At 38.1% G+C, this 27,982-nt stretch overlaps 1 protein-coding gene across 4 annotated transcripts in view; it reads left to right on the forward strand.

Moving 5' to 3' along the window:
• Abl2 (ABL proto-oncogene 2, non-receptor tyrosine kinase) overlaps positions 1 to 27,982 on the forward strand; it is a 102,984-nt gene that overhangs the window by 46,578 nt on the left and 28,424 nt on the right. For 2 of the 4 annotated variants that reach the window (XM_074047347.1, XM_074047349.1), the window contains exon 1: positions 25,069 to 25,292. The exons of the other annotated variants lie outside the window; for them this stretch is intronic. In XM_074047347.1, coding sequence (XP_073903448.1) covers positions 25,097 to 25,292 — 196 coding nt within the window. In that variant the 5' untranslated portion in view covers positions 25,069 to 25,096. Of the gene's footprint in view, positions 1 to 25,068; positions 25,293 to 27,982 lie in introns of those variants that run through there. 4 annotated transcript variants of the gene reach the window in all.

The raw sequence follows: 27,982 nt of genomic DNA on the forward strand, positions 1-27,982 counted from the left end.
ATCAGTGAGGAATATGTCACTAATCAGAAGAATTGTATTACTAGAAAGATAGTGATCTTCATGTTTGATGATGGGGTAAATTTCTTATTCCTTGATCCTAAGTATGAATAGGGAGGAGTAAGGGAATTCTGGCCTTCCAAATCCACAGATTTTGCAACCATGCATTCAATTAGGTATCACAAATAGGGGATATTTAGGGTAGTATATAAAAAGTGCCAGTTGCTTCCCTTTCTTCTGTCTGACCTCAAACTTACTATGTAGCCCTTGCTGGCCTCAAACTTGGAATTCTCCTGCTTCAGCCTCCTGAGTGCTGGGATTACAGTTGTGTACCACCATGCCTATCTTCTTCTTCCTTCTTTACATAAAATTTGATATGAGTGAATATATTATTAATAGGGAATAATGTAAAAACTGCTGGCATATTAGTATTTTTAAACCATTTTTTTCTTGCAAGTAGCCAGGTTTTTGTTTTGAGAGGGTAAGTAGCATTGTATTTTTTGTTTTATATTTATGTTTTGCTTTTTTTATAGTCACATATACAGTCATTGTTTAGATGTCACTCAGGTAAAATCCATCCTCTTTCTCGTTACCACTCCCCATCAAAGATAAAGTCACTAAGAAGGTAGAAAAAGACTGAAAATGGGAGGGGGGTATCATGAGGGGTTGAAGTTCTTGGGAGATAATGGGGCAAAGTTAATAAGAGAGGTCAGGAAAGGAGAGTGTGTTTGTCAATCAGAACCTGCTTTATAATCTTCCCAGGACTAGATCTGATGAAGGCATTTTTTTCTTGAAGTGTATCTTGTATCAACTTTTAATTCTAGTTTTTACTATTTGAAAATGCTGATGAGCTAGCTGTTAGTTGTGGTTTTTTTAGAATGAATTAATTTGCTTTTTACTTTTAACTTGAGTTATTTGAGGATTTAGCTCTGCAGTTAGTTTTAGTGAGGTTAAAAAACTTTGTAGCCCAAACTGGGACTCCCCCATCCCATTTTTTTTTCTTTTTCTTGGGAAAATACTATAGCCATCAATAAGGAGCATTTGTGACCAATGATAGTTCGGTTTGAAAGTTTTTTTTTTTTCAAGTTTGATCAATGATTTTTTTGTTTTTCAGAAATGAGAAAATAAATTATGCAAGTTTTCTGGGTACATGAACATAAAAAGTCATTCTTGGAGGTTTCAGAGAGCTCCTTACAGAATTTTGTATTTCTTTTTACCTTAGTGTGGCATAATTAAGCACACACTATACTTTACTTCATAACCTTGTAAAATGAACCAACTGTAAACAAATCTCTGACTTAAAAATTAAGTTCTTCGAAAGCAGAGTCTTTTTATCTTTCATCTTTGTACTCCTTATCATATCTAGCTAACAGTAAAACCCTGCTGTAAGTGGAGCACAAAATGTGATATTAGGATGTAGTGAAATCATCTGGATGCTGCTGCTCAGATGGTCAATAGTTAATAGAGGCAATCATCAATCATAGCAGAACGGTAGTCCCTTGGGCTCAGTAGTTGCTCAGAGTTTTTCTGATTTTATTAATTAGTGGTAATACAAATTATTTAAGTCCCCACTTTCTGTTTAATCCATTGCTATTCTCAGATACTGTGTTCTGAGGTTTTTAAGAGAAGATATTATTTAATATTTGGTTACAATGACTAAAATAATCCAACTTTGTTATCAGATTTTTCTATAGACTTGGATAGAATTAAAATGATGTTCTTAAATAACTCAACAAGAACTACTTCAGATTATTTCCTATATTTGACTTTCCTCACTTATATTTTTGATAACTTTAAGGCTTGTTGGTATTGTTTTGTACTTCTCTTAGTGGATGCATGCCGGATGTTTTGAGAAAGACTGGTTGGATCCCATTTTGTGCAAAAAGGCTTATTTTTATTTGTGTATACTTGTTTAATTTCTATTATATGGCTTTTGTCTTACGAGTTTCATTTCTAAGTCTCAACTTTCTGAAACAAATCAGACAAGCAGAAAAATGAGAAAAAATTCTAGCTTTGAGGCCTTTTAATGCTATCCAGTATAACCAAACATTTCTGTGTAAAGTTATTAGTTTCCAGATGAAATTAAATTATCATCTTGTGTGGATATTGTGGAGAAACTCAAGTCTTTACTGATTGACTGAATAATGTATATTATTTGATCCAAAGAGTCAGTTTCTACCATTTTTTACCAGATATTTTTGGCACTACTAGCATTAGTAAATGAACTAAGGTTTGATTGAAAATTTAAAGCCTCAGTAATTGAACTATGCAGTCATGACATTAGTGTCTGTTTTGTTTTAGATATGAGGTGTCCTCCCAACGATCTCATGTATTGAAGGTTTGGTCCCTGATGTAAGCAGTATTCAGAAGTGGAACTTTTTGGAAGTGATTGGGTCATGAGAACTCTGCTTTCATCAATGGATTAACCCATCAGTGGATTCAGAATATGAGTAGACTGTTGGGAGATGGTGGAACTTTGGAAGGTGTGGCCTGGTTAGAGGAAGTAGGACACTGGGAGAGTGTCTTTGAGCTATGTCTTGCCCTTGCCCCTTCCTGTCTCACTCTGTAGCTTCTCTGCTTCCAGGCTGCCATGAGGTAAGTAGCCCCTGCCACAGACTCCTGTTGCCATGATATATCTGCCTCACCTCAGGCCCAAAGTAATGAAGTCAGTTGGCTGTGGGCTGAAACCTCTGAAACTGCAAACCAAAATGAATATCTCTTCCTTGTAAGTTTCTCTCTCAGGTATTTGTCACAGCAACAAAGAAACTAACTCAGTGTCTATGTGTTCTTCATATTTTTGTATTCACATATTTCTTAAAGACCTTAAAAGGTACCCAGGTAGGAAGAAGATGTGACTGTAAAGGAATAGCATGAGGGAAATTTATCTAATCTGTATCCTGCACAAGCAAATGATGATTGCATGAATATACACATGTATTAAATTTCATAGAACTATATATTACAAGAAGAAATGGCTATCTACTCTCTTACACGTTTTGAATGACATCTCAAATTTTTTTCATTACAGGTTTAAATAATTGCAAATTATGTTTTCCAGTGGGTTTTATTATTATTATTACTATTCATATGTGCATACATGCTTGGGTCATTTCTCCCCCCTTCCTGTGTTATAAATAATGACATTTTAACATAAAACTATCACATAATTATTTTAAACAGATCCAGGAATCTCAATACCACAGCAATTTATTATTTAACCATTATCTATTTTAAAAAGTACACGAGCAAGCTGGGCATGCCTGTAGTCCCAGTTACTTAGGTGGGGCTGAAGTGGTAGGATCATTTTAGCCCATGAATTTGAGATCAACCTGAGTGGCATGGTGAGACCCCATCTCAAAAACAAAACAAAACAACCCTCTCTACCCACAAACCAAAAAAATAACAAAATGAAAGCCATGAACGGCTCTTTAACAGCTGAAAGTTGTAAATTATGCCTGTTTTCTTTGGATTTATATTTCTGTTCCACCTCTGCCATAGAAATTTATCCTAATTGTGTTGTACTGACCACCCACAACAATAAAATTCTCTGTACCTAAGGTAGGTATATAAGTTGAAATAGAATGTTTATTTTCTGTGTTCAGCATTTTTATTATTGATTTAGGATTTTAACTTATTAGTGCATAATCAAAATAACAAATGTTTGATATTTAAAGGTAGAATTTAGTTGAAAATGAATTATATCGCTATTGATACAATAATATTATGTAGTAAGTAATCTGAAAATCTCAATGACTTAAAAGGAAATTTACCCTATTCCCCTATGAGTTTTTGGTCAGCTGGGATGTGGCCAATGTCAGCTGAACATGGCTGGGTTCAGCTGCATTTGGCTTCAAGCTCACAGGTTATTTTCTGCTATCGCATAATCTTCTCATGGAGATGGCAGGAACACAGCAGGGATAAGAAGAAAATGAACATGATGCCTGTTAAGGCCTTTATTCAAAATTTCCATTCAAGAACTGGAGATGTAGCTTAGTGGTAGAATGGTTCATTGCCTAGCGTGCATGAGGCCCTGGGTTGGATCCTTAGAATTGCAAAACAACAACAAAAACTTGGCATACTGCTCACATTGTTGGCAAAGGAGGTCATATGACCAAGCCCAACATTAATGGAACCCTGAAATATACTTTGCCTACTCTAGTGGGAGTGCTACAAAAGTCTTATGGCAGAGTGTATGGATATATAATTCTATAATAGGGAGGAACTGAAAAGCTAGGAATGTTAAAAACTGTCTGACTGGGGTCTGACTGCTGCTCTACCTAGATAGAAATCCTGGGCAGGTGTGAAAAGAAGCTCCTGCAGTTATTCAGGGCCTTTGGCAGGTGTTTGCAGGTAGCAGAATGGATGACAATGGATAGCAGCAGTCAGCCCTGGGCTTTTTGACAGCTAGGGCAGCAGATGCACCTGGGGTTCAGACCTTGGATTTTAAGGGGGCCGTAGACCCTAAGTGTTAAACAGCTTTCATGCCATGAGTAGGGACCCTCTCTCCTACTAATTCCAATCAGCCTTTTTACTTGTTAGTAAAAATGAGTTTGACTTTTACTGCTGCCTGTCAGGGCTCTCTCTCTACCACTGGACCTCTACTGTTACCCTCCCCTCCCCTCCCCTCAACTCCACTGCTTCTGTCAGTTTTCACCTGCCCATGGGCAAGGCTGCTCCTGCCAGGTCCCCTCTGCTACTATGGCTCTTGCTGCTGCAGCAACCACTTGCCAGCATTGCTGTTGCCCTTGGGGCAGCTTCCTTCCTGCCACCTCTGCCACTTCTCCTACCGTGGCTGCTGCTTCTCTTTTTTTTTTCTTGTTACCAGCTCAGCAAAAGTGTAAGCAGGACCACTTGGGAGAAAGTCTTGGGACTTAATGTTACAGCAAAGGAGGGTATCTCCCAGCTCCTCACAAACTTGAGTTGAGCAGCCTGCTTATATAGCCAGAAAAGTGGAGGCGGGGAATGGCAAGAGTATGTACACCAGTCATGGCAAATAAAAGATTGTGTTTGCATCAATCACAATAGTTCCTTATGCAAATGGAGGAGTGTGTTTACAACAATCACAGACCTTTGGTTGGGCCAAAGTGCTCCCCTGTGGCCTGAGTGGAAGTGGCTATTGTGACAAAAGTCCTTAGGCAAGCTGCTTGCTGGGACAGTGTCTTCTGGAATTGGAGTTGCACTTTGGATGTTGGGATGAGGGCTGCCCGGCTGGTAATCCTATGGTTTAAGGCAACCGGGGCTGGATATTAGGGGTCTGGATGTCAATTAGGAGGTTAAGTCTCCCTAGTCCCTGACATCTTAGCACACTTAAAGGAAAAATAAACTTTCAGAAGGGTGCTCATAACAAATTCTTACCAGTAACAGTGCTCTAAAATGCCCCAGGGAGAAGTGGATCCCTACCATCTCTTTCAGGAGCAGTAAATCAACCTAGCACCCTCCCCTTCCCACCTCCAAGGCATCAAGTACATTCCCATTGAATGCAGTGGGAAAAAAATCATTGGAAATCTTTAAATGTAATAGTTATGTGATCAGATTTGTTGGTGTCTAGATAAAAAATCTACCTGTTTATATATGTTAGATTGATGCTACATAAAGACCAGTGCAGAAGCGGAGGTGAGGAATGAAGGGATTCTAAACTGAGGCAATGGAATTAAGGTCAGAGAAAAGTAATTCAAACAGTTGTCAGCCAATTAGTAAAGTAGTCACTCTCTCTCATATGTCATTTGGATGCTGGAAGAAGAGTACTTTTTCAGTTCAAAAATGTCCTCAATCTTTAACTGTGGTCGTTAACATAGTAAGTTGAAATGATTTGTGAGAAATAAAGCATTTAATACAAATGCCAGTTAACATTATGCTGAACACACTTTTTTAGTGACTATTTTGTGACATTAAGCCTGGGAATCACTATTGAGCTATTGTCTCAGTGGGCTAGTGTGTTATTTTGTATTTCCTTAGTGTAAATGTGTGAATCCACCCCTGGAAGTTAAAAATACATACTGGTTTAAGAGAAGAACTCTTAAAATTCTTATAGCTCTTTAACATCTTCTGATTTCCAACAAGATAAAGCTGAATGAAGTTAGTTTTTGGCTTGGCATTCAAGGCTTCCCAAGATCCCTTGCTTACTTCTACTGTTTGTGTTTTCTCAGCCCTTCATTTCAAGCACCCATCCTCTGCACCAAAAATAATCAGAAATCCTGGGACTGTAATATTTTTTTCATTTCCAACATGTGTTATGGTGTCATTTTGTCATCAGTCATCATTTACCTGGGAATGCCTTCTTCCTCATTCACTTTGTCTGCTCTAGATGACTTGTTTGAGTCTTACATTGGAGGTGGTACTTGGGGCACAGATCTCATCTTTCCAGTTTACTTATATATCTATCCATGGTACAAGTGGAGATTGATCTAGCTATGCATACACATTATATATATGTGTATATATATATATATATATATATAATTTTTTTTTTTTCCTGGCTGGTACTGGAGTATGAAGTCAGGGCTTCCCACTTCCTAGATGTGTGCTCTAATCACTTGAGCTATGTTTTTGCTTTAGGTTATTTTTTAAATAGGGTCTTGTGCTTTTTGCCAGCCTTGAACCGCAGTCCTCCTTCCTGTGCCTTCTGCATAGCTGGCTTATTTGTTGAGATGGAAGTCTTAAACCATGATTGTCCAAGTCTTCACCTCTCAATTAGCTGGAATTACAGGTGTGCACAAGCTCACCTTGCCAATAAATATTTTAATAATTGATACATTGAAAAATTAGTTAATTCATTTAGTTTCTGATGTGTACACAGACATCTTCAAATGCATTTCATGCACAGAAGCTATAGTGTATGTGGAAGCATTTGTTGAATGCTCCCAGGGTCTCAGCTGAAGCAGCTGACTCCTTAGATTACAAAGGATTGTGTTATAGATCTTTAGGAATGATCTAGGTTCATTTGTGAGTCCCTCCTGAGGAATGTTAGCTCTGAGCTTGCGTTGAAGTCACTGTACCAGGTGCTGGCTACATTGACTTTGGGAATGCCATGAGAGAAAGAGGATTGGCACATTCCATTTGTCCCTTAGATATTTCATCATCTTTGGCCTTGACCACAAGGCAATGATGTGTTTCTGCTAAGATGAAAAGATCTAGGATATGTGTTTGGGAAAGATTTTACTCTTACCTAAACCTTTGTCACACTTATGAACAGAAGGTATTTATATCTAAAATAAGCTTGGAAATTTAAAATTCAGATTAGGCTTCATATTTGCATATTGCTAAAATTTAGTGTTCTGTGAAATATTTACAGTATGACTTTTTTCATATAGCCGATATGAAAATGATTCATTCGATTCAATAGTTTGCTTTTCTCTTTATTTAAAAAATCACCACTGTAAAATTGGTTTTGTTTGTTTATTGTATAGTTTTGTGATTTTTTTTATTTTTTGAGACAGGTTCTCACTGTATAGCTCAGACTGGCCTTGTACTCACAATCCTCATGTCTCAGCCCCCTGGGTGCTGAAATTGCAGGTGTGTGCCATCATACCAAGCAGATTGTGAGAATTTTAACACATGTAAATTCATATAATCCCACAAGCAGCAGAACAAATTCCATTACCCCCAAAAGACTTCATATAGTAATCCCTCTGTAGTCACCATTTTTCCCCATCCTTAATTCCTGGCATCTACCAGTTTGTTCTCTGTCACTATATTTCTGTCTTTTCAAGAATGTCATATAAATGGAATCACAGACTAAATAACCATTTGAGAATAGTTTCTTTGGGAAACTCAGTTGAGAGTCTTTCAACTTGGATGTTTCAGTAGTTCATTCCTGTTGCCTTCCCCCATCCCCCACTGCTGTTCCATCCAGTGATCACACTTTATCTTTTGCTCTATTGGACATTTAGATTATTTCCAGTTTGAGGCAATTTTGAATGGAGCCACAGTAAACATTTATACACAGGTTTATGTGTTAACTTAAGTTTTCATTTCTCAGCCAGGTGCTGGTGGCTTACGCCTGTAATCCTAGCTACTTGAGAGGCTGAAATTGGGAGGATCACTTTTTGAGAGACCCCATCCCCAAAATAACCAGAACAAAATGGACCGGAAGTATGGCTCAAGTGGTGGAGCACCTGCTTTGTGTTCAAACCCTAGTCCCACGAAAAAGAAAAAAAAAAGTTTTCATTTCTCCAATATAAGTACTCAGGCAGGAATGGAATTGCTGCATTACAAGTGTTTGTGACTTTTTTTTTTTTCTGGCAGTATTAAGAGTTGAGCTCAAGGCCACACACTTGCTACGTAAGCACTCTTACCGCTTGAGCCACTCCACCAGCCCCGGTATTTTTCATATTAGCCTTCGTAATAGGCAGTTAGTCGTACTCATGGTGGTTTTTTTTTCTCCCTACTGAGGATTGAAGTCAGGGCCTTATGCATGCTAGGCAGTTGCTCTGCCACTTGAGCCATGCCCCAACTCTTGTGTGTTGATTTTTGTAGTGCTAGGTAACACCCAGAGCCTCTGTTACTGTGGGTTAAGTGTCTATTGAAGTGATTTGCCAGCTTTTTAAATGAGTTGTTTTCTGAGTACCTTAGCTCATATTTTGTTTGGCCTTAGTACATCATCATTAAGTAATGTTACTTATTCTTATCACCTTTCTTCTTTCTTTTTCCATTTTTTTTGAGTGGCTGGGATTTGAACTCAGGGCTTGCTTTGTGCTTGCAGAGCAGATGCTCACAAAGCAGGCACTCTTACCACTTGAATCACACCTCCTATTTCTTATTAAAAGATGATTTCATAGAATGTCAGGCAGACCAGCGACCAACTTTTTTTTTTTTTTTTTTGGTGGGACTGAGGTTTGAACACAAAACTTCATGCTTGTAAAGTAGGTGCTCTATCTCTTGAGCCATATCTCCAATCTACTTTGCTCTGGTTATTTTTGGAGATGGGGGTCTTGTGAACTATTTTGCTCAAGCTGGCCTTGGACCACGATCTCTCAAGTAGCTAGGTTTATAGGCCCAAAGTGGAACTGTCAATTGTGGATTTGTCTTTCATCTCATAATTTTGGACAAGTTAATTACTTGATAGGATTATTATGAGGATTGAAATAAGTGGGGACTTTTGTTGGTACTGGGATTTGAACTCAGGACCTTGTGCTACCACTTAAGCCATGCACCAGCTCTTCTTGTTTTAACTATGTTTTAGAAAGGGTCTCTAGCTTTTTGCCTGGGACTGGCCTTATAATATGATCTTCGTATATGTATCCTACCTAGGATTACAGACCTATGCCACCATACCTGGCAAGAATTGATGTATATAAAGTGCTTGACTCACAGCTATATCTTAAATCATTCTCCTTTCTTTCAATTCATATCTCAGAGTCAGTTTCCTGGACTATTAGTCTTTTGAGATGCTCAGTGAAAACAGTGTATGAGAAAAGGAATCTACACGCTGTAGCTGGTTTTTTTGAAGGTTACTATAAATATGAGTACAATTAAGTCCACCTTATTGATGGATTTTACTACATGTGATTTTGGCCAAGCACATGTAATCTCACGTGTACATTAGGAAGCTCAGGGAGGGAAGGGAAGCTCTCAGTTGGTCCTGCGTTATCATCAGCTGTGTTTAAATCATTGCATGGTTTACTGTTTCCCTGCCATTTGTTTTGTAAAAATTTGCTTCCCAAAAAGCATATGGTATCAAAAAAACCAGCTAAAAGCTATGGTAATTCTCCCAAGCCAAAAAGGACACTTAATGTGCTTAATTGAATTGATCAAGTGAACATTTCAGATGTATTGAAAGGTGGCATGTCTTTAGCAGAATTTGGGTGGCGTTAAGGGAAAAATGAATCAAGCATCTGCAGTATTCTATGTAAAGAGCATGAAACAAGATCTAGTTTTTGGTGAGCAGTATTAATGTGCTCAGTGGTAATTTTTCTGATGGTGATGCAGCCTACTCCATGTGGTTTCAAGGTATGGATGTTCAGACCTGCTGTACGTACTTTATGGATAGACTTGAGTGATTTTTAGCGTGCTGAGCTCTGTGCATCCTCAGCATTCAGTTTTCCCTCAATGGTGGTCTCCATGGGTCTACTCCATGTTAATTTTAACAAGCTAGACATTTCTTTATAGGACTGTAGTTAGCCTTTTCTGGTCTTACTTAACTGTATAGTACTTGACTTGTGACATCTCTGTAATCTATTTTTCTGGAACATGCTTTGGGAAATTCTGACTTAGCATGCTGCATAGTATGGCACACAATAAATAGTCATTGTTTATTAAACACATAAGTACATGACAGTTTTTGGTTTTTTTGGTGGTACTGGGATTTGAACTCAGGACCTCATACTTCAGGTTTTTTTGTGGCACTGAGATTTGAACTTAGGGCCTCATGCTTGCTAGGAATGCTTTTAGTTTTTAAGTCTTGAAATAAACATTTAAAGTTATCTTGAGCCGGGTGCCTGTGGCTCATGCCTATAGTCCTACCTGGCCAGGAGGTAGAGACCAGGAGGATCACAGTTTGAAGCCAACCCCCAGCAAATAGTTTGCAACCCTATCTTGAAAATACCCAATCCAAAAAAGGACCAGTAGGGTGACTCAAGTGGTAGAGGGCCTGCCTAGCATGAGGCCTTGAGTTCAAAGCCCCCTACTGCCACAAAACAGTGTTTTGTTTATGACTTTACAACCCTATTTCTAAAGGAAGTTCTAGGCAGTGGTTAAAAGTTTGAACCTTAGACTAGTAACATCAGTACCACTTCTGAGTGAGATTAGAAGATTTTTTTTTTTCAGTATTGGGGTTTGAACTCAGATCCTTACACTTGCTAGGTAGGCACTCTACCATTTGAGCCACTCTGCCAGCCCTTAAACTTTTTTTTTTGTGGTACTGGGGCTTGAACTCAGGACCTCATGTTTGCTAGGCAGGCACTCTATCACTTGAGTCACTACACCAGCCCTAAGAATTGCAAATTCTTAGGACCCATCCCAGACCATCTGAATCAGAAACTCAAAGTGAGACCCAGCAGGTCCTTCCGATGATTCTGGTGTGTGCTGAAATTGGACAACCCACTTTAGGGAGTCATTCATTTTGGGGTTTTGTTAGCAGAGCAAAACTTAGAAACTAATTTGCTGAATGGCACTGACTCCTTACTTGGAACCACAAATTAACTAAAAGCAGGATAGAAGTTTGGCGTTCCTGCCTCCATCTTGAATCTGTCTCCTGTACTCTGAGTCTCTCTTTCTCCTGTAATCACTTTGGGACTAATTGATAACATCTTTACAATGGAAACTACCCCCAAAGAAAGGAACAGCAGAGCCTCTGCAGGACAAAACACCTGCCTGGCAGCAGTGACTTTTCCTGTAGTAAATCTCCTTCTGACCAATCCTGAGAGGATGAGCTACTGTACCACCTACGGCCACCAGAATACATCTGCAACTGGGACTGCTTAATAATTCTGTATACTTCTCTCCTCTACCCCAGTTCTTCATCTACTTAAATCTAAGGAAATGCGTACCTTTCCTCTTCTCTATGCTTGTCTCTGTTGTGTTAATTAAGTTTCCTTTTTCTGACCTTCACCATTACTCATGTCTTTATTTGGCGTATTGGGACAAGTGGACAGACCTGACTTGGGGCCACCCTAGTGCTGGGTTTTTGGCCTAAAACTGTTTCAAAGGAGAAGATTCATCTTCTTTTTTGTGGTACTAGGGATTGAACACAGGGCCTAAACTTTTCCTCCTTAAAAGTTTGCTTATCTGTTACTTTGTCACCGTGGCACAAAACTGATTAACACATGCATGATTTGTTCATCAGAGAAATGGGAATAGTATATAGCAAACTTAAGGGGAAGATTAGTGTGAAGTGCCTGACTTACTTTTCAAGTACTCAACAGCTGTTACATGTTAATTTCCCCTTTCTCTGTCTTCTAAATTGCTTCTAGATACTTAGAAGTTCAGAACTTAAGTTTTTTTTGCTATGAAGTTAGCATTACATTGCTTTTTTTCTATATCTTACTTATTCTTCCACATCCCCCATTTTACTCAATATTCAAGAAGAGTTTTGATGTCTGATTTACATTTTTTCTTATACTCTCCTATAAATTTTATTAGCGAGCACAATATTCTGCCCTCTTTGTCCTACCACCAAGATAGAGTCAGAAGAAATCTAGCAAAACCAAAAAGGATGAGATGAGTCAAGCTTTGGGGATGGTGGGGATGGTTTAAATACACAGTCATTCCTTTCTTAGTCTGGGCCCAGCTGTCTTGGAGAAGAAACACTACCACTTCTTACTGTTAACGATTCTTTATTTTATTTTTTGAATACTTCTTAAGGACTCTTTTCATTCTTGCAGTGCTGGCACATGCTAGGCAAATGGTTAAAATAAGGTGGTTCTAAGAAGAGATGAAAGTTGTCCTGCTACATTAGAAAGAAGGTTATATATTTGGATGGATTCTAAGTTCTGGCATGAACTATACAAATTTTTAAAAAGTTCTCTCTGAGACATGCATTAATTCTGGAAAAAATTGTGATTACTCTGCTACTGGGAATAAATGGTGGGCATTTCTAGTTTCCTTTGATGGAACAGACTGGTTGGTAAGCACATACATGTCATTCTGATGAGTCCCTTAGGTTTGACTCTTAACTGCCATTCTGTGTATGGATGGAGAATAAAGATCAGGTCACTTTGGGAATCTCACTTTCTTCACCTTCTTCTCTAGAAGGTAAAAAAGAAGGACTGTGGGAACTTTCTGTCACTGTGATGAAATAATTAAAGTAAATAATTTAAAGAAAGAAAATTTTATTTTGGCTAGTGGTTTCAGAGTTTTCAGACCATGGTTGGTTGATATTTGGTTTTGGGCCTATGTCGAGGGAGAACATCATGAGGGGAACATGAGGTGTAATAAAACTATTTACTATAAAGCTTGTGGTAGCCAGGAAGCAAAGAAAAAGACAGGAAGTGGTCACTGTCACAATATCCCCTTCAGGAGCCCACCCACAATAAACTTCCTTCCTTAAAGTAGATACTACTTCCAAAAGGTTCCATCCACCCCCTCCTAGTAGTGCCATAGGCTGGGGACCAAGCCCTCAACACGGGCCTTTGGAGGACACTCAAGATCCAAGATATGGCAAAGACAGTTTTATTTCTTTTTATACTACTCTTTATTGCATTAGAGAGGTAATCTGGTATAGCAAAAGCGCATGAGCTGTGGAGTTATATAAGGCCTAGGTTTTGAATCCTGGTTTCACTGAGCAGCCCCTAGAACTTAAATTACTTGACATTTCTGAGCATTTGTATGTTGGTAATAATAATGACTGTTAGGGATATGGGTAATGATATTAAAAATTATAATGTGTCAAATATAGTGGAGTGCCTGCTGTGTGTATGTAAGATACAGTGATTAATGCAGAGGGAAAGCAATGATCTTATTGTGGAATGCAAACAGCTGTCTGCTTAAAAGAGTATTTCTGCACGTGGCTAGATGAGTTCTTCCCAGCTACCTTAATATGTCGTAACAAGTACATCTTCAAAAGGAGGACAAATGAGAATGTAAGAAATTATGGGAAGCGGGTGCTATATTAGATAGATGATACTAAGAGGTTCTTTTGTGTAGAACATAAGAATTCCTAAGCCTTACCCTAGATCACTCATCCTCTTTCAAGGATGACATCGGTACATGGAACTAAGCAAGGCAGGATAGCCTTTTACCATCAGCAGTAGTTTTGACCTCAAATCCAATTGAAGAAACATGGCTAGCTAGGACTGAATTGCAGATTTTACTTCGTTAGTTGGATGAAAAGACTGCACCCTCTTGGGGGTGTGGCTCAAGTGGTAGAGTGCTTGTCTAGCACACATGAGACCCTGAATTCAAACCCCACTACTGTGGGGGGGGGATAAAAGAGAATGATGGAGGAAGTGAATTAACTGGTATTTTGTAAGAAATTTTGTAAATGTCACAATGTACCCCCAGTATAACAATAATATAAAAACAAAACAAAACAAAAAAAACCCTAGAATGCCAAAACAAACAACAACCACAAAAAAACCCACACCTAAGAGGCAGGAGGAAAACACAGTAAATGTGGCTCAGTTGGGGTTTCTGATTATAATAAATCATAGCAAGCATTCCTTTTTCTTGAGGGTGGAATCAAATGATAAGATTCTCATTGGGTGTGGTTGTGCACTTAGGTGGAGAGTTCAAGGCCAACCTGAGCTACCTATCAGGCTCCTTTCAGAAAAGGAAAGAGAAGAAATAAGAGAAAAAAGGAAAGAACACATAAGATCCTGATTGGTCCTTGTGAGAAAAATGAATTGCTAGGTGAGAAGAGAAGAGACTTTCAGCAAATTCTTATTTATAGAGATTAATACACAATTAAGCATGATGTTTTGATGTTTAAAGAGGAATAAAATCATAAGGCAACTAAAATACATTAACTAAAATACATTTCTGAATTACTTACACTTTTGTATTTTGGCCACACAATGGAAATACGTGATCTACTTTAGGAATAGATTGCAACACATATTTATTTTGTTGTTTGTTTTTGACGGTACTGGTGCTTGAACTTGGGGACTTGCACTTCCCAGACAGGCACTCTATCATCTGAGCCATGCCTCCAACTATATATATTTTAAATTTTGTTCGCCTGTTAAAAAGTTGATAGATGAGTGAAATAATTATATATTGCTTTATAATAGCTTTATAAATGTATAAGAACTATTTAGCCACTGATAAAGTTTGCTTTGAATTTCTTCCTTAAAATGGTGTATCACTCAATGGTGGAGTGGTTGCCTAGCATGCTTGAAGCCATGAGTTTGATCACAGGCAAAACACACACATACACACACACACACACACCCGAACACCATTATTTATAGATTTATAGGTAGGAAACTGATTGTAGAACAAAAACCTAAATGAATAAATCAGTACAGGTTCCAAAAAATCTATAGTCTCTATTCCTTCTGTTCCCAAGTTCTAAATCTCAGGTTATAAGAATTGGTAGGTTATATTTTAATTTTAGCCTTAAGACTAAAAATTGCTATCAGTGTACTTTAGATAAGACTGGACAAAGATATATAAAACATTTCATCAGTAATTATCTTACTGGTTGGTTGGTTGAATGATTTTGGTACTGAAGTTAGTACTCCATGTTTCACACTTGGTAGGCGGCATTCTACCTCTTTATCTAGGCCTCCAGCCCAGTAATTATTTCTGGGTAATGGGATTCTCTTAGTTCATTTTCTTTTGCTATGAGTAAATACCCAAAGACTGGCTAATTTATTTACTTATTTATTTTTAAGGTTTATTGGGTTCACTGATCTGGAAAACTGGGAGATCTGAATGGAGCTGGCATCTGCTCAGTATCTGATGAAGGCCTTCCTGTTGAGTCATGGCATGGCAGAGAGCACCCATAGTGAGATGGGTCAATCGAACCAGATAAAACCATTCCTAAAATAACCCATCAATCCTTGAATGTGTTAGTCCATTCATGGAGGCAGAGCCCTCATGGCTCAATCACTTCTCAAAGTTCGCACCTCTCAACATCATTAACATGTGACTTTGGGGATTAAATTTCTAATATGTGAAATTTAGGGATACTGTTAAACCATAGGACAGGGATTATCATTGCTCTCAATTGTCTTCATTACTGTGTATTACTGTGTATTACTTCATTACTGTGTCTTTATTACTAGTATATGGGCAACTTTTGCTTTAGTAAGAATGAAAATAACTATATGTCAACAAATATTCATTGAATACATATACTAGGAAAATAAGGCATGTAATCTCTGCCATTAAGTGGGGTGTAGTGTGGGTGGGGCCAGGCAGAAGTGGGAGTAAGATCAAATGTATAAATAATAGTACTTTATATTTTTTTGTATTGTGCAATATTTCCTCCTTTAACAACAGAAAAACACAAATATACATGCACATATACCACACAAAAATTAAGTGAGTCAGAAATGGGAACAAAATAAGCTTTGTTTGCTTTTTTGATGGTTGTTTATTTTTATTTATTTTTTTATTTTTGAGACAAGTTCTCACTGTGTAGCCTAGGCTGATCTTGAACTCAAGATCCTCCTGTCTAGGCCTCCCAAGGGCTGAGGTTATAGTCTTGTACCATCATGGTTGACAAATAGCAATAACAGTAATACAAATCCACATAATTGTAATACAGTATAGAATTACAAATTTTATCTTAGGTATGGGAGAAAACACTTCCCAGAACATGGAACAGAAGAGTTGAAATAGAAATCAAATGTTAAATGAATTCACTAGGAAGGAAAGAGGATTTTAGGAAAAGAGAATTAGCACGTACAAAGGTATAGAAATTAGAATCTTTAGAGAACTGCTGTAGAGATGTACATTTAGCCCTCTGTATCTGTGGGTTCTGCATCAGATTCAACCACTGGATTGAAATATTCGGGAAAAACTGTGTTTGTATTGAAAATGTACAGATTTTTCTTGTCAGATTTTAAATAATATAGTATAACAACTATTTACATAGCATTCACATTGTACTAGGTATTGTACATAATCAAAGAATGATTTAAAATATGTGGGAGGCTATACCAAGGTTATATGCAAATACTATGCTATTTTATATAAGAGACTTGAGCATCCACAGATTTTGGTATCTCCAGGGGTTCTGAAAACCAATCCCTCATGGTTACCAAGGGACTACTGTAAAGATAAGCAAGGACCAGACCATGGAGAATCTTTTATATGCTGTGCTAAGGATTTTGGAATTTGACTGTACTATATGGAGCCCATCAGAGGCTTTGAGTAGAAACATAACTTGAGAATTGCTTTTGCAAAATGTCAATTTGGCAGTAATGTGAATATTAGATTGGAGCAGAGTGAGATAGAAGCCAGGAAGGGCAGATAGATGAATAGTTAAGAAGGAGGGAAAAAAAGCAGGCCGAAAACGAAGACAGTGGTAATGGTTGGAGAACAGATCGGTCTGAGAGATAGTTAAGGCTAGATAGAACTGTAGGATTTAGCAGTAGAGAGAATTAGAGAAGAAAGGAGTCTACAATGATGGTAGTTTCTTGTTAGATACCTGGGATAGATCTTTAACAACAACAACACACACACATGCACACACACATACACAACAAAATGAGCTGCAAGTAGGAACAAAATAAGTTTTTGTTGTTATTTATTCTGTTTTTTGAGACAGGGTGTCACTATGCTGCCTAGGCTGACCTTGAACTCGAGATTCTCCTCAGCCTCCCAAGTCCTGGGTTATAGGCACGTACCACCATGCCTGACAAGTTTTGGTTGCTTTTAAAAGATGTCTTAACTGTACATATATATAAAAGTCAACACTCAAGTGGGATTTGGGAGCTGTGGTAGGTTGACATCTCAAAAAAAAAAAAAAAAAATCCGTACTCTGATCTCCAGAAGCTATGAATGTTACTTCCTATAGCCAAAAAAAAAAAAAAAGGGAGGCAGTGTGGTCTTTGTAGGTGTAATGGGGAGCTTATTTTGTATTAACAATTTGGGCTGTCACATGTGTAAGAGGAAGAGTTCATAGATACAAAAGAGAAGACCGTGTGAAGATAGAGCAGAGGGAGAGGGGGAGGAAGGGAGATTTGAAGATACTTGTCTTAATGCTTGGAGTGATGTGGCCACAAGCCAAAGAATGCTGACACTACTAAACACTGGAAGACACAAGTTGGATTCTCCCTTAGTGACTCCAAACAAAGATGTGGTCCTGTTGACCCCCCAATTTTTGTCCCCAGAGTGCTGATTTAAGGTTTCTGGCCTCAAAAACTATAAAAGAATGCAATAATTAGATTGCTGGTTATGGCAGCTACAATAGCCTAGAGTTTATACAGTAGAAACTTGAAACCCAGGGGTTTGTGGTTTGAATGAGACTGCTGTTAAGGAAAAACCATGCATCCATCCATGGAGTTAAGGAAACTTCCTGCAGAGTTCAGCACTGTACTGCAGACGCTTGATTCGCTTTTTTCCCATAATGCTGCCCAGCTTCTGCTAAAGACATGCTGCCTTTCATTGGATCACTTCAGTTAAGCAGTTCACTTTTGCCTTGCTTTTTGGGAGGCAGATTCTCACGAAATGAAGGGTAGGGAAACACTCAGTATATCACACAGTGGTTTAAACACAGATGACATTGTGGGACTGATGAGAGCTTCTCTGCATCGACTGAGCTGTGTAAATGCGTACACAGGAGCTAAAAATTTTTGGAGATTTATTTTAATATATCACTATTTTTTGACTGTACATGGTCAAAGCCATATATAATACACCCATGAATGAAGCAGGCTTACTGTAGTGAAAAGGAATGGGTGCTTGAATGACTTCATCTAGGAAAAATGCATAGAATTAGAGGATAAAAGGAGTGAGGATAGAAATTATCTTTCATATAAAATGTTGAACTATATCAGTAACTTCTAAGTTTGTGACCTTAATAGATATACCACACTTATATTCCATTCTTGGTCTTTTACCTTTCTTTGTTGTCTTCTGGATGTTTCTTCATAGTCATTTGGTTTCAAGCCAGAGAGTTAATCTTTGTTTCCTATATCCTCTGTTTCCAGGTTATTAACAGATTTGTTCTTCAAAAGATATATTGAGTTGGGCAATATGGTGAACATCTGTAATCCCAGCACTCAGGAGGTGAGGGTGGGTCAGGTATGTGGCACATGCCTGTGATCCCAGCTATTTGAGGAGTTTGCAGGCAGGCCAACAAGGGCCAAGTTAGGGAGACCCTATCTCAAAAACAAAAACAACCTGGGTGCCAGTGGCTCATACGTATAATCCTTACTACTCAGGAGGCAGAGATCAGGAGAATTGGAGTTTGAAGCCAGCCTGGGCAAATAGTTGGAGAGACCCTGTCTAGGAAAAACCCATCACAAAAAAGAGGGGCTGGTGGTGTGGCTCAAGGTGTAGCCCTGAATTCAAGCCCCAGAATCGCCAAAAAAAAAAAAAAAAAAACGGTTGAGGACGTAGCTCAAGTAGTCTTGGGTCCAGTCCCTGTACAGAAAAAGAAAAAGAAAAAAAAAAAAAAGATTTGTCAACTTCCACAGGCTGTTATTTTCCATTTTTCATTAGGTGGCCAGGCCCTCATCATCTCAGTTTAGTTCTCTACAGCAGGCTTTTTTATTCTATCTAACTGCAGGTCATCCAGTGAGTTTTTTAGAGTGTTACTACACTTCTCACTTGCTTACTGTAAGGAGTCAGAATTCTGTTTTCTGAATGTCAGGAACATCAATCATTTGTCCCACAAACATCTCACCTTTTTTTAATGTGTGTGGTGGGGGGAGGGGGAAAAGAGAGAGAAGGAGATCTCTCTCTCTCTCTTCGGGACAAATCCTTCATGAAACAAATTTACCTTGCTATGTTAAGAGATGTGCTGCCTCCTCCCTCTACTGAGCATTGGTTTCTTGAGGTTCACTGGACTGTGAGAAGGTGGAGAAATTCTTTGCTAAAAATGCTCTCAGAGAAAGTATTCTCCGTAGCTTTGGGAAATACTTGATAAGCAGTTTGGACTATTAAAGAATATGCAGATAGTCTACTGAGATTGGTAGTTCTGGTTAACTGCAGGGCTTTTTGCGGGGGTGGGACTCCCAAGTTTAGGGCTAGAGATGAATTGTTCAGGACCACAGAGGAGGCATTAAGCATGTTCAGGCTTCTGTCTGCATAAATGTTGAACACATATTTGGTGTTGGTTTGAAGAAGTATTAATGATTACCCTCATTCCCACATGTCTTAATCTGGTCTTGAACTTAGAACAAACCCCCCCACCTTTACTTTTGTTTATATTGTTTTTTTCTTCTTAGAAAAACAAATATAGAAGACTTTAAGTTGTGTCAAGATCTCTACTAAACTTAATATACATTTAATCTTATTTAAGGTCCCCATGAAGTATTACCATTTGTTTTCCTGTTTTACAAATGATAATTGTAAACTCAGAGACTACTTTTTGAATGTCAGAGCTCAGGGCTTCAAGCTTAGATTTAAAAAGTAAAAAAAAATGGGGAGTTTGGGGGTATAGCTCAGTGGTAGAGCACTTGCCTAAGCATGCATGAGGCCCCAGATTTAATCCCAGCACCACAAAACAAACAGAAACCAGAAGAAAATGAATCATGTTAACAGATCAGGAATCATACTTTTTTTGTAATGAATAGCCAATTTTGAGTTCGTGAAAGTAAAGGAAAAGAGGTGAGTGCTGAGGGTAAAGTGACATAATGTGGAGTTGGTGTTTGCCATCTTAGAGTTCTTGGCAGCTGCTGTATTGGGAGCATGAGGGGCAAAGGCTGAGGATGGGAAGGCAGCTGCCTGCTTAGAAATCATCTGGCTTTGGCATTAGCTGCATTTCTTCATCTCACTGATGATACTAGAGTTAAACGTATTTTAAGGTCTCTCACTAGATCTTTTTTTTTTGTAATTTTAATTTTTTTTATTATTCGTATGTGCATACAATGCTTGGGTCATTTCTCCCCCCTGCCCCCACCCCTCCCTTACCACCCACTCTGCCCCCTCCCTCTTCCCCCCACCCCCTCAATACCCAGCAGAAGCTATTTTGCCCTTATCTCTAATTTTGTTGAAGACAGAGTATAAGCAATAATAGGAAGGAACAAGGGTTTTTGCTAGTTGAGATAAGGATAGCTATACAGGGAGTTGACTCACATTGATTTCCTGTGTGTGTGTGTTACCTTCTAGGTTAATTCTTTTTGATCTAACCTTTTCTCTAGTTCCTGGTCCCCTTCTCCTATTGGCCTCAGTTGCTTTTAAGATATCTGCTTTAGTTTCTCTGTGTTGAGGGCAACAAATGCTAACTAATTTTTTAGGTGTCTTACCTATCCTTATATCTCCCTTGTATGCTCTTGCTTTTATCTTGTGATCAAAGGCCAGTCCTCTTGTGTTTGCCCTTGATCTAATGTCCACATATGAGGGAGAACATACGATTTTTGGTCTTTTGGGCCAGGCTAACCTCACTCAGAATGATGTTCTCCAATTCCATCCATTTACCAGCGAATGATAACATTTCGTTCTTTTTTTTTTTTTCATTTTTCTTTTATTATTCATATGTGCATACAAGGCTTGGTTCATTTCTCCCCCCTGCCACCACCCCCTCCCTTACCACCCACTCCGCCCCCTCCCTCTCCCCCCCCCAATACCCAGCAGAAACTATTTTGCCCTTATTTCTAATTTTGTTGTAGAGAGCGTATAAGCAATAATAGGAAGGAACAAGGGTTTTTGCTGGTTGAGATAAGGATAGCTATACAGGGCATTGACTCACATTGATTTCCTGTGCGTGGGTGTTACCTTCTAGGTTAATTCTTTTTGATCTAACCTTTTCTCTAGTACCTGTTCCCCTTTTCCTATTGGCCTCAGTTGCTTTAAGGTATCTGCTTTAGTTTCTCTGTGTTAAGGGCAACAAATTCTAGCTAGTTTTTTAGGTGTCTTACCTATCCTCACCCCTCCCTTGTGTGCTCTCGCTTTTATCATGTGCTCATAGTCCAATCCCCTTGTTGTGTTTGCCCTTGATCTAATGTCCACATATGAGGGAGAACATACGATTTTTGGTTTTTTGAGCCAGGCTAACCTCACTCAGAATGATGTTCTCCAATTCCATCCATTTACCAGTGAATGATAACATTTCGTTCTTCTTCATGGCTGCATAAAATTCCATTGTGTGTAGATAACCACATTTTCTTGATCCATTCATCAGTAGTGGGGCATCTTAGCTGTTTCCATAACTTGACTATTATGAATAGTGCTGCAATAAACATGGGTGTGCCAGGGCCTCTGGAGTAACCCGTGTCACAGTCTTTTGGGTATATCCCCAAGAGTGGTATTGCTGGATCAAATGGTAGATCAATGTTTAGCTTTTAAGTAGCCTCCAAATTTTTTTCCAGAGTCTCACTAGATCTTGAAACAGTAAAGGACGTCTGTCTGTGAAGTACCTTTCTGTGTCTGAATCTGTTATGTTCTGTTTCATGCTGATAGAAGAAAGGAGAAAGTTGGGATATTGTGGGGTAGTTCATCTGGGAGGGCTTTCTGCCTCAAGAGATGTTATAAAAAATGATAGCTCTTTTTAATGAGGTTGTTTAAAATTATGGACCTGCATAGGTCTGAAACTTGTTTTCTTTGTGGTATCCAATCATAAAAGTGCCAGTAGAAGTTGTATTTTGTGTATTTTCTGTTTCTTGTTTCAATTTACTGACTATACCACTAACAGCTTATAAAATAAACAATAAAGAAATAGTGTTCTACATCAGTAGAAATAAGTTGAAAGGTAGTTACCAAAAGAAATGAGAGTATGTTCCCTTTGTTGGGGTACAAATAAAATTTTTCCACAAGTCCTATAAATTCTTACTTGGGACAGACCTCTGTAGCAGAAGACAAGTTAGTAAGAAAAAAACTAACAAGCTTATTAATATACACTGCACATCATGTAGGAGGAACCTAAGTGAAAATAATTCAAAGCAGTGCTTAGAACCCTGGCTTCTGTAGCATCTTTAAGAAAGAGCAATAAATTTATATAGAGAATGACAGGACAAAAGGAAGTGGTTTTAGACTTCCTGAGGTAACTGTGTCAATGGAAACTAGTAGATTATTTGGAACAAAGATATGTAATTGGGACATTCATTTTCTTTTTTTTATACACATAAACATTTACTGAGCCAACTTCATTTTTATTCTATAATCAGTTTCCTTTATAATGCTATACCTCAATATAAATATGAATGGAAATAATGTAATTATGCCTCCTATCTAATAATAGTAACATATTTGAGTTGCATTACTAAAAATTTCAAATTAATCTCACAACTGCTAAGTGGATTATTTCCAGGTTGTATATTCATTTCTTTTTGTTTCAAAATTGTGGTTATTTAATTAATTAATTTTTTTGGCAGCACTGGGACTCATGCTTGCAAGGCCTGTGTGCTGCCATTTGAGCCACTTTGCCAGCAAAATAGTGATTGTTTACAAATAACACTTGAGAATTTTATACTCACAAAACACGTTATAGCTGACACCCAAAGTAAAAACTTAGAATGCATTATTTGAATATTATGTGCTTAGTATTAAAGAGTTCCTAAATTTGCATCTTGTTGATATTAGCAAGATTGGAGAATTGACTTCTGGCTACTGATGATTACAGGAGAACATCAAGGAAAATTTCAACCATTATCAGTAGAAGATTGTCACTTTCTTTTTCTTTTTCTTTTGGGCTGGGTGTGCAGTATTGGGGTTTGAACTCAGGGCTTCCTGCTTGTCTGGCAGGCGCTCTGCCACTTGAACCACACCTCCAGCCCAATAGTGTCATTTTGTATCTCACAGTGGACAGTGGTCCTGTTCAGCGATAGTCTAATAAAATAAAATACGCTCACATCAGTGTTGTATTTTGATGCTGTTTCTTTTTCTTTCTCTTCTTGCAAATAACCAGTAATGTACAAACTGCTTCTGACTGGTAGCCAAAACAAGCTAATGAGCTGTTGCCAATGTTTGGGAAAGGCAAATTGCAAACTCCTGAGTGGGGTTAACTCTACCAGAAGGGGGAAGGCCTCCCCCTCCCTTTCCTGTTCCATGAAAAATATCATACTGATTGCTAGATTGTCAGTTTCATTCACTTAAACTTTACAAAGAACTCCCACAAGAAGAAATTTACAGAAATTTTTCATAATCTAGAGAAGGAGAAATTAAACATGGTATTAGAAAATCTGAGTCATTATTTGAGGTGACCTATAGTCGTTTAATTCTTGCTTTCTCCATGATGGTGACAGTCCTGAGTATCAACAGGTTGGTTTCACTGACAGCATGAGCTTTGTTGTTTTAAAACTGCTAATGGTTACCTTCATCAGTCATTCTTCCGCTAATGTTAAATTATAATGTATTTTTAAACTTTATCATGGACTGTTTCAGTTCAGCTGTCCGAGATTTACCCTGCTACTTTTATGGACCTAGAACAACATCTATAGCCTGGTACACTATAGATGCTTATAAGTCAATCAGTGAGTATTCTCAGCTACAGTCTTGTATTATTTCTGTAGGTCACCTGCTAAAGTCATCATTATTTATAAATTTTATTAGTTTTAAGTCTTTTAAGGCACGCTCGTTTTCAAGGTTTTTTGTTTGTTTGGTGGTACTGGGTTTGAAGTCTAGGACCTCATGCCTACTAGGCAGGTGCTCTACCACTTGAGCCATGCTTCCAGTTCTTTTTTACTTCATTTTTCAGATGGGGTCTCATGCTTATGCCCAGGCTGGCCTGAGAACAAAATCTTCCTGCCTATGCCTCCTGAGTAGCTGGGATTACAAGCATATACCACCATGCCCAGCTCATTTATTGAGTTGGCCTCCCTAGACTACAATTCTCCAAAACTCTACCTCCTGAATATCTGAGATTACAGTTGTGAGCCACAGTGCCCAGTCCCACAAGTTCTTAAAACTTTTAATACTCAAAAGTTTTCAGCCCCCAGAGGTGGGGGAGGGGTCATGCCTATAATTCCAGCATTTGGGAATTCAAGGCCAGCCTAGGTTCCATAGTTGAGACACTGCCCTAAAACACCAAAACAACAACAACAAACCAAACAACAGAAAAGTTTTGAACATCATCGTGCCATGTTTTTAATCTGTATTAAACTAGAATGTTAGTGAAAGCAGAAGTTATTTCCTGGTTTCTGGGCTGTGTTTTTGAATCACATTGTAACTGTTTCTTTGACTTTGGATATGTGGTTTCTTCAGCTAACTTGAGTGATGTAAAAGATGAGTCTTATTAGGCGTTCCAGTCTTTTAAAAATATGCTTTGTGTTTTATTGTAAACAGGTTTTCTCCTGTTTCTCTACAGTCTTACCGTATCACCTCCTTAGGAATGAAAACCTTCCTGTATGTACTGATCCTTAGTTGTATTATTAAGCTATTTGATACTTATGTGTGTGAATGAAATAGCCTGTGTAGTTTTATTTTGTTTACATATGTTTAAAATATCCCCAGAGTGTTTGAAGAAACTCCATTCTGACTCAGACTTGCTGGTTACTAGATGTTTCCTTTAGGTTTCTCTCTACCCTCCCACCCAACCCTGCCTTTTGCAAATGCTTGCCGTTTTATTGGTTCCCTCTAGGCACTGAGTACATGAGTAAATGTCACAAGCATGTGGTATTGCTTGTCAGAGAGTGGAATTCTAAGACTTCCTCTTTACATAGAACAGTTTAATTTTTGTGCTTGTGGCCAGAATATGGTCCTGGGCACAGTTCTACTTAAACCTCGTAGTTATGGCAGAGATCAGGACACACTGCCTTGCTGCCTGTGTAGTGAGACCTCAGAATCTGCAACACCCGACCTGACAGGTACGGATCAGAGACCTAACTTGGAGAGGGTGGATAACCACCATAATGGAGATAAGAGAAAATTCACTTACCGCTGTTAGCATCTTCATTCTTGGTCACTGAGAGGTTAGGTACTTCTTTCTGGTAGTTCATAGTAGAATCTTAATAAATACTTAATAGAAGAATATATTAATAATATGTGATATTAATATACATTTCTTAATTGAAGAGCTTAAGCTATATTGAAAACTACTGAATAATTTATCCACTAACATAGTTTTTAAAAGTGGTATTTTAAAATTATGTAATCAAATAAAGTCTTAGAGAATATACAGTCAAATAAAATAGAATTTTGATGTGTTTATAAAATACTTAAACATGCCTAGACTAAAAATACTATATTTTAATTTCTCCAGTTACTACCTGAGATTTTTAACTGAACTGATAAAACTTACTGAATTGATGAACTGGTGAGGTGTTTTGAATAAAATTAGGCATTGTTTCCGAATTACCTCTGAATATGAGTTTCAGTTTTATTCTGGATTTTTAACTTATTTAATGATACTTGATTCTGAACAAGCTATTACTTGTGTTTTGCTTTATTTTTGTTGTACTCTGCAAGCATATCAGTAGAAAAAAAGAACAGTTACCTTTTCTTGGTTGTCATAAAGTGTTTCTGCTGCCAGAGTCCTTTACACATACAGGTAATATGCAGGTTCTTCTCTGGTCTCCTCTGAAGTTCATGACCTACCTGAGTAGCAGGGGTTACTTAAAATCTGTTACCCTAATATACAGCAGTCACTTTACAGTTGTTCAAAAATAAAACATTCCCAGCCTACACACTCACATTGAGGCGGCACGATACATCTGAATCATCCAGACGTGTCTGTCTTAACTGATGAAGAAAGTAGCATAGATTAGACTCTCTGCTTAGCACTGTGACATTGACTTGCTCTTTCTGCGGGCCTTTGTTTTGTTTTAGATTTTCCTTTATTCCTCAGCCTGTTCTCGTCCATTTAGTTCTTTAACTTTTTATGAGCCAGTACATACATTCTTGGCCTTAGAGAAATTTTAGAATGTTTTCTCTTTGTTTGGTGTACTTTAGTGGGGTAGGATGGCGTTTCAGTGGATATCCTGTGCAGACAGATTGGACAGGAAACTGACCCTCAGTTCTATGAGAACAAGAGAGTTAGCGGGAAGGAAGGAAGGAAGGAAGATCTTTTGATTCAAAAAAGGACCCTAAAACCAAAGATAGGAAGAAGGGAAGTAGGATCGAGAAAGATTGTTTTTCAAGTTGTGATTCTCTTAGTTATTTTGCCTCAACAATGACTTTTATACTATATTACTTTTTATGTTTGAGGGAAATATAGTATTGTCTGGTCTGAATATATCCTTTAAATTAACATAAAATTGTTGCTTTGGGTCTTGTTCTGTTTTCTTCTTTTGTCAAATATTAGGGCTTTTAGGAGCTGACTTGCCTTTAATAGTTCTCCTTTGGACTTGGAATTCCTCCCCAGAATGTATGTGCCACATGTTATAGACGTGTCTTTGCACATTGACAGTCATCAGTATAGAAGTCTTGTTCATCCTGTTTAAGTACTTATCCAATTTACAGTCTGAAGCTGCCTAGCTCCAGAGTTTTGTTTTATATTCTGTCCTCCTGTAGCATCCTTTATGAATATGGCAGACCTCATGATTTATTCATTCAACAAATATTTTTTAACCTCTTTTATATAGGCACTGATTTAGGCTCACTATTCATTGAATAAAACAAAAATTTCTGTCCTTAAAACCTATGTTTTATTGGAGGAGTTAGGTAATATGTATGGATATAATAAGTAAATTGTATATCTGGTGGTAACAAGAGCTGTGGCAAAAAATAAATCAGGAAAGGAAACCTAGGGGATGTGAGAGTGTTAGGAATAGATGTACTTTAAAATAGAATTGTCAGAAAATGTCATACTGGGAGGGTAGGGAACATGGGAGTGAGATGTCATGGGGACAGGTGTTTTAGGCAGAAGGAAAAGCCAGTGTGAAAGTGCTGAGGCAGGAATCTGCCTTTTATGTTCAAACACCAGCAGGAAAACTAGTGGTCAGAATGAGGCAAGTAAGGAAAAGAGTATTAGGAAATGAACTGGGCAAGTGAAATTGTGAAGGGCCTTTTAGGCCCTTTAAGGAGTTGGGCTTTTGCTGTAAACTTGGGAAGCCATTAAGAGTCTTAAACTGAGACATAACACAGTCTGACTTGCACCTTAAAAGATGACAGCATGTTGAGAATAGCAGCAGGGAGCATGTGTAGAAGCCTGGAGGTCAGTAGCCTCCTTACAGTGTAGGTGAGGTTATGCTGAATAGGTTGATGGTAGTGGAAAGGGTGAGAGATGGGTAGATTTGGGTATATTTTGGAAGGCAGTGACAGTAGAAGCTCTGTGTGGCTTGGATATGGTATGTAAGAGCAAAAGTGACTTATAAAGTTTTTGGCCTCAGTACTTGAAAGATGGGATTATAGCATTAACTGAGGTGGGGAACACTGGGCAAAGCAGATTTGGGGTAGAGGTTGCACAGTAAGTTCCAATAGTGTTGTTAGTAATTCTAGCTTTATGTTCTGAAGCCCCATACAACGCCTACCTAGCATAGAGTAGATTTTGTCTCACATTATTAGTTTTGTAAATCGTACATTTTTCATACTGGGCTTCACAAAGTAAGGTGTAAAC

The sequence above is a fragment of the Castor canadensis genome, chromosome 11, assembly GCF_047511655.1.
Source record: "Castor canadensis chromosome 11, mCasCan1.hap1v2, whole genome shotgun sequence".
NCBI lineage: Eukaryota > Metazoa > Chordata > Mammalia > Rodentia > Castoridae > Castor > Castor canadensis.